Consider the following 13,722-nt stretch of genomic DNA (forward strand, 5'->3'; position numbering starts at 1 on the left):
TTATTAAAACCGAGTCTCTAGATTCAGGAGGTCTGGGGTGGGGCTTGAGAATTTGCATTTCCAATAAATTCCAAGCCGGAACTCCAGAAAGATAACCTACATTACGCGCCGGGCGAAGCCCAGCTACGCCATTTCCTTCCTAAGCCCCGCCTACTTCGCGTCCCTAACAGCCAGGGACAGACTAGAGGGCGTGTGGAGTCACGTGAGTCGAGTGACCTCGCGCGAGAGTTTATATTTCTCGCGAGACTTCACCGTCTCTGTCTTTTCCTCCTTCCAGTGCCCGGCTTTCCTCCCCTCCCCCTCGCCGCCGACAGAGTTCTTCGTTTTCAGACCGAGTCGCCTTGTTGTCGTCGCGGTGATTTTCCTGCTACTGCTACTGCTGCTGCTGCCGCCGCCACTACCACTGGGCTCATTTGCCCCGACCCCTTCCCGCCGCCCCGCCCCCAGCCCCACACAAGGTAACAACCCCCCTGAGGGAGAAAGTGAGGCCTGGCCGGGCCCGGGTCCCTCCCGAGGTGAAGCGGAGGCCCAAGGCCGAGGAGCCCGCCTCGCCGGAGACGCCCAGGCGCTGGCCCTGGAGCCCGGAGCCACCGCCGTCTCAGCCAGAGCTGAGCTTCGGCGGTCCGGCCGGCGCTGGCCTCCGTGCGGCGGCGGCAAACACGGCCCGTAGGGAACCGGGGCGGGTGGGGCTGGGCGCCGCGCGGCTCCGTGTGGAGCCTGCCTGTTGGAGCGCGGCGGGGCTCCGGCGGCGGTCCTGGAGGTGGCGTGTGGATTTCCAGGTCCGAATGATCGAGTTGTGGCGGGCTTTGAGGTGCTGCGTGGCGGGGAGAGCAGCCTGGGTCGCTGTAACTCTTGGGGGGGCCTTTCCAGGCTCCCACCCTTTGGTTGGACGGGAATTTTACGAAAGAAAAGGGTCCTCGGAAACCTCGTACATTTGCTTATAAACCATCAAAAAGGGTTAATTGGCATCTTATTTTCAGGAAAATGAGTGAGCTGTATCTGGCGAAAGGCGCATTCCTTAGAATGCCTAAATGGGAGAGTACCTGTGCTGTTGTTTTTGATGAAGATAATGCACCGATAAATAAGCGACTGGGCGAAAGATTTTTGTTCTGGAGAAGCAATTTTAAATACACTCTTAATTGAATAGTTCAAGTAAAGATAGTAGTTTGTGTAGTTAACTTAAAAACGCACTTGTTTGGCTTTGGAAGCATACTTTAGTGCTTAAAAATAAGTATTTGGATTGTTTTTGAAAGTTTCGACTTTTCCAACAGAATAGTGCTTTTTAAAAAGATAACATTGATTATTGAGCCGAACTCAGCACCTACCCTGTGGATGGGAGTTAAAAGAAAATTAGAAATTTTTTTGTATCTGTATGCTTTTTTAAAGTATGGAATGTATCTCAAGTTTATAATCCTCAGAATCTGTTGCCTTTAAGTTTGTGGTTTAGCTGAAGTCTAAACCGAGAGTAAAGGTAATGGTGGTAAATTAAGCTGCAGTGTTAGAAGGAGGTGGAGGCAAAAACTGGTAATTCAGGCAGACAGGGAAGTTAGTTTTTTATGCCTTGATTTTTGGTTTTGTTTTCATGGTCTAACCCTTTTTATTTTTCCCAGATGTCAGAGGATTTAGCAAAGCAGCTGGCAAGCTACAAAGCTCAGCTCCAGCAAGTCGAAGCTGCATTATCTGGAAATGGAGAAAATGAAGATTTGCTAAAATTGAAGAAAGATTTACAAGTAAGTGTGGGTAGACAATTGTAGTTTTTCTCTGTTTTTCAAATTATTGCTTGAATCTCTAAGTACCCAAAGTGCCTTTTGAGGGGTTACACCCCACCCTATGTATATATGTAAATTCTGTAGGTACTGTGGCTTATAGAAGTAGGGTTGCTTCCCCAGTTCTCAGGTTTCTATACATCAGAGTGAATGAAATATTGTTCTTTGTTATATAAATCTTGTGTGCGTACATAATTTTTAAAAACTAAAGTTGATAGAAATTTCCAAGTCTGTCAAATTTTCAAGACGAGAGGTACATGTAATTTCACAATGAAAAACGCTTTTAGTTTTTAAGACCTGACAAATGAAATTTAGTTCAAAAAGTAACAAAGATTGAAGGAGAAAAATAGAACCTTAAGATTCTTTTTAATACCACAAGATTCTTTGAAAATGCGTGCCTTCTTTTTTTTCCCCAAAGCCTGGTGGGTTACATTTTGTTTTGAAAACACACCACAAAAATGCCTAAAGAGAGACAAGTGCTCTGTATAATTGTTACACAGATGTTCAGACTTAAGGCTAGGTTTTACGGTAAAGTTGTTGACACTTGTGGAAATTGAACTATGTGGTGAAAAGGAGATCTTTGTCATGGGAGAGTAATACTTTTGTTTCTCAGGACACCAGACTGATTCAGAAAAATGCCATATATAATTTGCAAATACATATGACTTTTAAGAGCTTCCTTTAAATTCTGAACCTGATTTTTAAAAAGTTTCAAGGGTGTTTTGATTAGAGATTGCTTTACCGATTGAGTACTAAACTCAAATCTGTATCCTGTCTAAAAATTCATTCCCTCCCTTTATTATCCCACTGCCCGTTAAAACTATTACTGTTTTAGGGATATCAAAACTGCAAACTTAACTGAAGTAGGGTCCAGATTTGGGATTCTGGAACTGCTTATCTGGGCGTAATTAAGATGAGTTGAATACTTTCAAGTTCTAGATTTAGAATAAAATTGCAGTAGTATGTTATTTTTAAACACACACAAACTATCTGGGATAATTTCAATATGAACAAGACCCCTCTTCGATACGTAGGAGCCAGGCCTGTGGGCTTCAGGGTGCCAGTCAATACGAAAAAGATGTTTTGGGTGCAATTTCTCCCACTCTCAGGCCCTTAAGTGAAAAATAACCCAATGGTTTGCCACCTGTCCATTTGATTTGCTCACATGTTGTGAGTATACATTTGAAGATGAGACAACAGAGCCACACCGACCTCTTCTTACACTCTGTAAAGTGCTTTCTGTTTGCCCCAAAGAGAGATGCCTCGACTACCTTTACCAACTTAAGCAGTCCTTTTTTAGGAAAAGAAAACATTGAGTGCCAATGTTTTGTATATTGCTTCGTGGGCAGTGGGAGGAGGGGTATTTCTTAAACTGGTTGGGTTGGGGAAGTTGGGAGTGGAGTTAGAAATAGCATTATCATCAGGTCTTTTTAATATTTCTAGAATAATTCATCATTAGAGCCTGGGCAGAACTGCCTTACCATGTCATGATCATCATAGTAGAAAGTACTGTAGGGGGAAACCATTGTGATAAACATTGTAGTAAGCCCCTAAAAGGCTTGCCTGCGGGGGTTCAGTTAATAATGACCTGGAAATCATTTTTCTGTAAAGTATCCTCTTTTCTATAACCATTTAAGACAGCACTGTCCAGTAGAACTTTCTGTGATGATGGAAATGTTCTATATCTGCTATTCAGTACCATAGCCGCTAGCCACATTTGGTTGGATATTTGAAATACAGCTAGGTTTACTTAGGAGCTGAGGTTTTAATATAATTTAATTAGCCACACGTGACTACCATATTGGATGGCAAGGATTTAGAAGTGCAAGTTCTAATACTTCAGATAGTAATAACAATGTTTTTCCTGACCAGTCTTGATCAGAGTTTCTTCCCATTTTATTCTATCATTAGAAATTTCATTTTGGTCACTAGATAAGGTCTGTTTTGAATTGAAAACTACTCAGAAATGGAAACCATCTTTTAAGATGAGGTAATACTCTGAAAAGTATTTGGCTATATGCTTCCACCCAATAATTGTTGTCTCCATTGAGACTACACTTACAGCTTCTATTCTGCTGTGGGGTTCCCCCCCTTATTCCCCTCTTTTTTCCTTCTCTGCCTTCTGGGATGTGTCTCGCGCTATGGGTATTTAATTCAGCCTGTTATATTTGGTGAGAAGTCTGTTCAGACTGATTTTGTGGCTTCCTCATATTAATATTTTTTGACCATCATATGGTTTCTAATTTCTTGTGTTCCTCTATAGAATTAGATCCTTATCCTGGTTATCAATTTGTTTGTCCTTTGATTTATGACAAAATGCTTTTTCTGCATCTTTTCAATGACTTCATTTTGCCAGTAAGGTTTCCATGTTTATCTCTTTCATGTACTGTCTTTCATAGAGGCTGAAGTTATTCAGCAGGCAGCAAAATAATCTGCTAAAGTCCTGCCTTTCTTTTTTCACTTAAAAAAGTGGGTGTAATAAAATCCAGGCTAGCTAGCTGACTAGCTCCCCGGGCAGTCTATGATAATCACAGATAGTCAATTTATCAGGCTGTTTTGCTGAATAAGCTGGTTCTAAAGGAGGCAGGGGTCAAGTCACTTGTCTCATATATTACAGTGGCTCTCTGCATCCCCGAAACGCCTTCCTTCAGTAAGCAGAGTGCTTGAGTGCACCCCATTTGACCTGCTGATATGTAGATCACAACACCTGATGCTTCCTGGAATTGCCGATTACTGTAACTGCTGCCCATCTGTCGATGAAGGAGCAGTTTCAGAACTCAGACTTGAGGGAGGAAAAGTAATTAATGGTATGTACCTTCAAGAACCCCCTCATACATAAAATAGTTTTTCTAATACTTTGGTCCATACGCACATGTGAAGAATAGAAATTTAGAAGGTTCTTCATAGTTCGTTGGGAGGGTTATGTAAAACCATGGCAAAGTTAAAGGACATTAGGAGTAAATGCTCTGGATTTTTTCTAAAAAAGGGTCATTTCAGCACAGGCCTCTGAATTCACTAATACGCACAGCTTTTCAGGACCCTTTTCTTTGATGAAATATGTTTCTTTAACCAAATATATTTGGAAAATAGTTCTGTCCTAAAGGAAGTAGAGTTCTAAATTTGAAACCTACAAGTGCAGAATTCATGTCTGTGCTTAAGTTAAATGATCCCTAGGTGGATCTGGAAGTATTTAATGATGGAGATTTGTGTGGACTCTTGAGTCAGGCTTACTGGATTACATTCCTTTCCCTAAAAGTGGTTAAAAATAAGCCCAGATAATTTACTCTTCTTTAGTGTACTACTTGATCTAGTTATTTGGAAGGTTCTTTGCTTTATTTGCAAAGGACTATCTAATTAAAAAGATCTAATTAATGGCTAGTTGGCAGCTAATAAAACTTAGAGATATTATTCCTACTAAATTTTTAACTCAAACCTAAGTGTTCTATTTATTTATTTATAAAACCTTTCTTCAAGAGATTTAAGACTCAAATATTAGTTTTTTCGGAAATAGCCAGGAAGATTTAGAATCTTTAGGAGAGAGGTAATATTTAACTTTCTTGGCTACTGGAATCAAAATTACTATTATGAAACGTCAGTGGGAACTAGAAGAAACTCAGTACATAGTTTAACTTTGTTAGTTTTTCTCCCCAAACATACAGTATGATGTTTTAAATGCCACAATGGGTAAACATCTATGCAAGTTCTTAGATCAGATAAGATGCATAGTGTGGATCTTCATTAGCGTAAAAATACAGTAGACAGGTAGCAGAATCTGTCAGTTTGTACTATTCTCAATTTTTTAGCCATCCCGACACCAAACATCTTTGAATGAAGCCAATAAATGTAAGCCTGAATTAGAAAAAAATATTTGCCACACAGAAAGGCATTGCCTATGTGTATTACCTTTTTTCCCCCTTTTAAATGAAGCTGTGCTAATGTGCTTAACGTTAAGGTATGGAACATTTAAAATCTAACCTGGTAATTTGCTTACCCAGATGGGGTGAGTTTTACAGTAATTGAATAGGAAGACCACTGGTTTCTTTTACATTGCCTGTAGTATTTTAGTCGAGATATGTATAAGTAGGAACATTTTTGTTACTAATAAAGCTGCTTAAAGTGTTTTGGGATTGCTTGGCAGTTAATACTGCTGAGTAATACCCTATAAAACAGTACAGTTGCATAAAATATATGTTACAATAAGAGTATCTAATTCAGTCCCTCATACTTGACTTTCTCATCTTTAGAGAGATCTATTCAGCTAAAATAGGCACTTAGAAATAATGCATGGTGTAAGCTCAAGTCTTATATTTTCATTAGTATTTGTGGTTAAGTTGAAAGGCAACTATATGGGCTTAAGTCACAGCTCTACCACTTAACTCGCAGAAAATACTGTATCAGTTTCTACATGGGGATAATCACAGTGCTTGCTTAATAGTGTTATGAACTGCAAATGAAATATATGTAGAGTACTTAATGTACAGTATGAAAGCTGTCATCAAAAACAAAGTTGACAATGAGAATTATAAAAATAATATTGTAGTTTTTGTTTTTCTTTTTTAGGAAGTTATAGAACTAACCAAAGACCTTCTGTCAACTCAACCTTCTGAGACGCTTGCAAGTTCAGACAGTTTTGCTTCTACTCAACCTACTCATTCATGGAAAGTAGGAGACAAGTGTATGGCAATCTGGAGTGAAGATGGACAGTAAGTGTAGAAAAAAAACTCTAACTATAACATGAAATAATAAAATACAATGGTAAGAAGTTTTTATTCAGTTTTAACTACCCTATTTTAATCTTGACTTCTATTAGGCAGTATGATTTATAGAGCCAATTTGATTCCTGGGTGGTTGCCATTAATACAGTTTAGTTTTAGTTTTAGATTAAGTTTCGGGGAGAAGAATGGCTGGGATTCTAGAGGAAAGAAAAACAGGACAATGAATGGGTGTTTTCTAAAATAATCTAAATTATTTTCTCAAATTGAAAATCGAGTGAATGGTTGGTTTTTCTGAGAATTCTGTGAAGAGCATACACTGACATCATTCCTATAAGAAATATGTTTTCGCTGGGTGTGGTGGCTCATGCCTGTAATCTCAGCACTTTGGGAGGCTGAGGCGGGCAGATCGCTTGAGGTCAGGAGTTGGAGAGCAGCCTGATCAACATGGTGAAACCCTATCTCTACTAAAAATACAAAAATTAGTCAGGTATGGTGGCGTGTGCCTGTAATCCCAGCTACTTGGGAGACTGAGGCATGAGAATTGTTTGAACCTGGGAGGCAGAGGTTGAAGTGAGCCGAGATTGCACTACTGCACTCCAGCCTGGGCAACAGTGAGACTGTCGCAAAAAAGAGAAGAAAAGAAACCTCTATTCTCAAAGACATTAAAGCACGTTGAGTAGGTACATGTAAGAGACTTTACCAGCAATATTTTGATTAGGATGTCCTTTTTCGATAGCAGATAACTAACTTCAACCACTCTTTTGTATTCTCTTTGCTAGAACAACCATTTGATTATAGAAGTTTCATTATAGACACATGTAATAATTTTATCACTACAGTATAAGACTTGTAGGCTGAGTACTAAATCTTTACTCACCTGCTTACAGCCATGATATCTTTACAGGTGTTATGAAGCGGAGATTGAGGAGATAGATGAAGAAAATGGCACCGCTGCAATCACCTTTGCTGGTTATGGCAATGCTGAAGTGACTCCACTGTTGAACCTCAAGCCTGTAGAAGAAGGAAGGAAGGCAAAGGAGGACAGTGGCAACAAACCCATGTCAAAGTAAGTGACTTTGACTTTTCCATTTTAGGTGCAATCTTCTCCATTTGGATACTTGAAGTAGTCTGCAGAGAGAATCTATGCATAAGAAAGTTATAATACTGTTTTACTGTTGTTCTGGAGATTAGCAACAAAGGGTCAACATTATCTGTGTAAGTGTGCCTAAGTAAAGTGAAGATAATTTTGATTCCCATTTAGGCATTCAGTAAATATTAAGAAGATAACTATATACAATGAACATCTTCCCAGCATATTTTATAAGCCAGGTACTGGGGCTATACCACAGGAGACCACCTCAGGCCTTGTCCCAGCTGAGTTTATATTTAGAGAAGAAAACTCGTCATTAATGAAGTGCTTTGACAATAGAGTGTAAACATTACAAAGGAGCTATAACAGGTACTGTAAGGGAACAAGAGGTACTCAGCCTCCACTTTTATTATTAGGGCAGATTTCTTTGAGCAAATGACATCTAAACTGAGATTTGAAAAGAATAAGAGCCAAGTACAAAGCTACAAGGCGGTATGATGTTGATCTGGGCTTGAATTCTTTGTTATTAATGAGCATTATGACCTTGGAGAAGCTATTTAACTCTGTTTCCTCATCTGTAAGATAGGGGCAGTACATTATTGGGTTGTGAGGATTCAAGTGATGTGTTAGTAAAGCTTGTAATAGTTCTTTACACGTAGTAGGAGCTTAGTAAATTTTTTTTAAAGGGAGTGAGCACATAAAAGTAACAAATCCCTGTGGTAAAAACTTGGGGCTTGGAAGGTGGGTGGTCTGAGAAGATTAGAGAGGTAAAGTCCAGAACATAAAGAGCTTGTAAGCCACTGATAACATTTTAAGTAGAGGGGATATGATGTGATCACATTTGAGCTTTAGAATGATCACTGTCAGTAGGGAGAGGCAACTACTGCTGTGATCCAGATATAAGATGATGGCCTGAACCCAGGGAGTAGCAATGGGAATGGGGAACTATGCTGTTTTGAAAAGTAAGAGGCAGAATTAACAATATTTTGGTGAACTTCTGCATATTTGCCACAACTTAGTCTTTTGATTTGTCAAAGAGTTTTCGAAATTTAAGTTGCTACATATTTATATTTGAATATGCAAAAATCATATATTAATGTAAGCATCCCAATAAAATAAAATTCTAGAACAATGTATTTTTTTTTTATGTCTTTGTCATCTGTGTAAAAAGCCATAGCTTCATGGTGGTAGTATGGTACCAGGGAGTCTAGATATTGCCCCTCTTAAAGATCTTTTTTTCATCCTTCTGGTGAGAAGTCAGTGTTAACTGATCAGAAATTATTGGGGGTTTTAGGCTCTTATCCTATTTAGAATCTTATTTAGAATGTTTTTGAAACCCGCAGGTGTTTTGTTTTGGTGAGAATTGTTAGCTATGATTTCCGTTTGTGCTGCTGTATTCTTCCAATGTAGGTAAAATATTTTATCTGCATTGAATCTCTTCATACATTTTTTCTAAATGCTGCACTTGTTAACTATGTCTGTTTGGAAGTAGATGAAGGCTTAGATACCCATTAATACTGAAACTCAATTTATTCCTAAAACAACTGGCAACAGCTATACAAAAGTAAAATAGAAAGTCATAGTTGAGGCTGGGCACAGTGGCTCATGCCTGTAATCCCAATACTTTGGGAGGCCAAGGCAGGCGTATCACTTGAGGCCAGGAGTTCAAGAACATTCTGGCCAACATGGCGAAACCCCATCTCTACTAAAAATACAAAAGTTAGCTAGGCACGGTGGCACGTGCTTGTAGTCCCAGCTACTCAGGAGGGTGAGGCACAAGAATCTCTTGAACCCAGGAGGTGGAGGTTGCAGTGAGCCAAGATCGTGCCACTGTACTCCAACTCCAGTCTGGATGACAGAACAAGACTTTGTCGCAAAAAAAAAAAAAAAAAAAGTCGAAATATTTACCCTATATGGGTAAATAGATTACAGTTATGTTTAAAAGCTTCGAAGGATGCTATTTTTAAAAAAAAATTTCTTAGTAATTCTGGGTGATTGGTACTGATTTTAATGAGTTAGTACTTTTTATTCATAGACCATTGTATGTTTGGTTTTTTTTTTTTGCACTGCCGGTGTCTTCAAGGAAGTCATTCTTGTATAGTAAGTCTTAACAGTTGACATTTAACTTTTTTTCATGCAGAAAAGAAATGATTGCCCAGCAGCGTGAATATAAAAAGAAGAAAGCTTTGAAAAAAGCTCAGAGAATAAAAGAACTTGAGCAGGAAAGAGAGGACCAGAAAGTGAAATGGCAGCAATTCAACAACAGAGCCTATTCTAAAAACAAAAAAGGCCAGGTTGGTAGATCTTTTTATGACACTTTGTAAATTTGAGAAATGCAACTGTCATTAAAATAACTTTAAAATGAAAAGAGATGTAGTTTTTTTGTAAAGTATGATTAACTCAGATTTTGTATTCAGAATCCTTGTTGATGCTCAGTTTAACTTATCGAAAAATATTAGCCATTGTCTGCAATAAAAATATTACAAATGAGAGAATTTATATCAGGAATTACAAAAGGTCTATGTTCTTTTCCTTCTATAAACTAATATTTGAAAAAATAGTTGCTACTTAGAGGCAGTATGCTTAACTCTACCTGCTTTGTTAACATGCCTTCATGCTGGGCATCACCAGTAGATTTTATTTAAAAGTGCATTCAGTTTCCCTTGATACACTTAGAAAGATAAGTGTGTGTTGGGTAGAAAATAACTGTAGCATTCATATAGGAAGTTGAGAATGAGGATAACCTGACTTTCACCCATGTATTACTCTTCACTGCCATCAAGGTAGCCCTTCCATTGATGGACATGGCTTCTGGAAAGAAGCACTTCCTTTTCATAAAGATGTTTATTTTGTGACAAAGGCCAAAGGACTTCACAATTTAGCTATCATAACAGGCCCTGCAGTAAACTGCAATACAGCTAGAGCGTTAATCATGCTAAAATGGCTACTCACAGCTGAAGTTAGGATTTGAGTTTACAAAACTAAAATTTTGAGGTATCAGAAGGCAAGTGTTATGAGTATTAGTAAATGTAGTGATATTTTCCACAACTTAGAGTAAATGGCTTCCAGCATGGGACCTCTTCTGTACCCATTTTTTAACACTAAACAAAGGCAATATGTTTTTCTTCTTTTAAACATTGAAACCAGAATATATTTTAACATTACTTAAAATTTGAAATTTTTTATTTTTTCCAACACTAATCAGGAACGATTTCTGTTTTCTTTCCCTTAGGTAAAGAGGAGTATTTTTGCTTCACCTGAGAGTGTGACTGGCAAAGTTGGAGTAGGAACTTGTGGAATTGCTGATAAACCTATGACACAATATCAAGATACCTCTAAATACAATGTCAGGCATTTGATGCCTCAATAATCAGAAAAACTGTTGGATTTCATCTCTGCAGGGCTTTACATTTACCTTTTTATCCTTATATTTTTCTAAAGGTAAATTATTTGTTAGATGAGTAAGCAAGATACCATTGTCGTCATTGGTTGACTTCAGTAGAATGAAACGTGAAGAAATTGCATTTGATAACTGCTATTCGTTTAACTTTTCTCATTATCAGTACCACGGTTCCCTCAAAGTTTGTTGAATAAAGCAACTTTTGTAGATGCTGTTTCATACAGCACTTAGATGAATTATTGATCTTCCTAATATCAGGCGCCTACTTAACCTATGGTATGTACTTTTTGTAAGTTGTAACTTGAAATTTGCAGATGCTTTGAACTTGACACATACTCTAGCAATTCATTGGAACACCAAGGCAAAAACACCAACCTGCTAAGAGACCTTTCCATTTTTATTTTCAACTTTAAAACTTAGCTGTCGTTCAGTTAAGCTTAAAGATAGGTTAATTTGTAAATGGCAAAGTTTGTTTTGAGGTTTTTCCTCAATAACTTGTTTCCCAGGCCTATTAGGCCATCTCTGAAATTGATCTAGCTGTTTTATTTTTATGTACTCTTAGTTTTATGTAAGAAACCTTAGGATGAGCTCCCTTTTCTAAGGTGTTTTTGTTTTTTGTACGTTTGGTTTTTTCCTGGTTTTTGTTTTTTTCCATTTACGGCAGTGGTACCATGTTTTGGATGTGTAATGTTTATATGGGAGAACAAAAAGCTGATGTATAGCCCTGTATACAGTGTAGATACTATTTTTGTAAAAACACAAGGCTAAATTAATGAACAAGAATACTGAATATTTCATCATTAAAAATTTCTTGTATTTCTTGTGCATTAATCTGACCATAATTTCCCTGTATATTATGTTCATTTAGCTGTTTGTAATTTTTGTTAATTAGATCAAGTTGTCTGCATTTGTTGGTGTAAGTGAACATCACAGTTATCCTGAGTTGAGTTTAAGCCAAATACATGCATAGAAAAGGGTCTTCCTTATTAATGGAAGAAGGTAATTTTTAGGATGTGTATTATTTCAGTTTTGTATGTTTAACTTTTATTAAATAAAGTGTTTTTAAAATCTCCAGGGTGTGTTAACAAAAGGTAAAGTCTTTAGCTGTCAGCACTTCAGAGTGATTAAAACTCCGGCCGGGCGCGGTGGCTCACGCCTGTAATTCCAGCACTTTGGGAGGCCAAGGCGGGCGGATCACAAGGTCAGGAGATCGAGACCATCCTGGCTAACACGGTGAAACCCCGTCTCTAGTAAAAACAAAAAATTAGCCGGGCGTGGTGGCGGGCGCCTGTAGTCCCAGCAACTCGGGAGGCTGAGGCAGGAGAATGGCGTGAACCCGGGAGGCAGAGCTTGCAGTGAGCCGAGATCGCGCCACTGCACTCCAGCCTGGGTGACAGAGCAAGACTCCGTCTCAAAAAAAAAAAAAAAAAAAACCCTCCAAGTACTCGCACACAGCATTCATAGAGGAGAATATTGAGTGTGTGAGAGGTTTCAGTAAATCCTTAAGTATTCCTTCCATTAGAAGAAATTGGATCTTAAAGGGCAAACCAGGCATGTGTTTATAGGATGTCCTCATTTTAATGGGTGTTTGTAGATTTTTGGTGGAAGGGGAAAATAAGTTTTTATTTCATGAATTTCAATTTTTTTTTATAAATTGAAATTTAGGACAGTGGTAGGTAGAATTCTTCATCTCTCTCTTCCACACCCACCCCTCTCAACCCAGGAGGGTCACTGTTTTTCTTCATATAATTCGTGGCCACAGGGTAGGACAGAAAGGCACAAGCTGCAGTAGAAAAAGGTTTGTTGAAGCCTGTAAACTTCCAAATAAAATATACCTCGTTATTGTAACATCTTAAGAGCTTATCAATAATCAAGAGTAGCCTTGATGGATTGCAAGAGAATCCTTTGAATTAAAAAGCACTGGGAAGAAATTTGGTGTCATTGTGTGACCCCAGAAAATGGTTGTTGAGATTACCTTGGTGGTGTTAGAATAGTAATTCACCTGATGTTTTTGTAGGCAGTCTTGTCCCTCTTTTGACCCTGGGGGCCTTAGTTTTCCCAGTGGACTTTGCAGTAGGAGAGAGAAAAAGAAAAGTGACCTTATTAAAAAAAAAATGAAAAGTTTTGAAAATAGATCTTTAGAATGAAATCAGCAACCTTTGTGTCAGAGATCTAGATGTGGCCGTTTGGAAAATCTTAGTGTCAGGATGATGTTTGTGTCTCTGAACTAAGAGGCAGGACTCTTAGGGAGACTACTTGTCACAGTGTGATACTGAATTTGAGAAGATGCTCAGTGAGAAGCATGATACCCACAGTATTTTACAGTTGAAGGTGGTTAAGCTCTCTATATTCTGAAACAAAATAAAAACCTTGACCTTAAAAAGCTTTGTTAGAAAATTTAATGTAGAGTTTTCCCCATTAAGAAAGGAGATTTGAAGGTTTGAAACTGACAGACTGAAATGTTAAATACTGAGTTATGGGCCTCTAAGTAGAAATGGTTGCGTGTAACTTACCAAAGCTTGACATTTGACTGTTGTTACCATTTCAAGGAAAGAACAGTCCTAACCTCCCGAAAATAAACAAAACGTTCAGTTTTAGTAGTAATCACAGTTTACAAGTGCTGTTTTAATTAACATGTAGGGAGGCCACAGAGCACACTGGAAAACAGCAAGGACTCTAGAACCAGACTAGTGTTTGTTTATTACCATTTATTACCTGTGTATTCCTCTGATTCATTTTTCTCAGCTGTAG

General features: G+C 38.3%; 1 protein-coding gene across 3 annotated transcripts; it reads left to right on the plus strand.

The window, feature by feature from the left end:
* The first annotated feature begins 232 nt into the window (after positions 1–232).
* On the plus strand, positions 233–12,045 carry SMNDC1 (survival motor neuron domain containing 1). 3 transcript variants are annotated; one of them, XM_030807253.1, is made up of 7 exons: positions 249–458; positions 1,611–1,730; positions 4,384–4,573; positions 6,327–6,469; positions 7,386–7,547; positions 9,712–9,865; positions 10,804–12,043. In XM_030807253.1, exons 3-7 carry the CDS (start codon positions 4,571–4,573, stop codon positions 10,939–10,941), a joined length of 600 nt encoding a protein of 199 aa, XP_030663113.1. In that variant the 5' UTR covers positions 249–458; positions 1,611–1,730; positions 4,384–4,570; the 3' UTR covers positions 10,942–12,043. The 3 variants fall into 3 exon arrangements, with proteins under 3 accessions (XP_003255504.1, XP_030663113.1, XP_030663119.1); XM_003255456.3 differs by lacking the exon at positions 4,384–4,573 and having other exon boundaries at positions 233–458; positions 10,804–12,045; XM_030807259.1 differs by lacking the exons at positions 249–458; positions 1,611–1,730 and having other exon boundaries at positions 1,752–4,573.
* The last annotated feature ends 1,677 nt before the right edge of the window (positions 12,046–13,722 follow it).

This window comes from Nomascus leucogenys, chromosome 3 (assembly GCF_006542625.1).
Source record: "Nomascus leucogenys isolate Asia chromosome 3, Asia_NLE_v1, whole genome shotgun sequence".
Classification (NCBI taxonomy): domain Eukaryota; kingdom Metazoa; phylum Chordata; class Mammalia; order Primates; family Hylobatidae; genus Nomascus; species Nomascus leucogenys.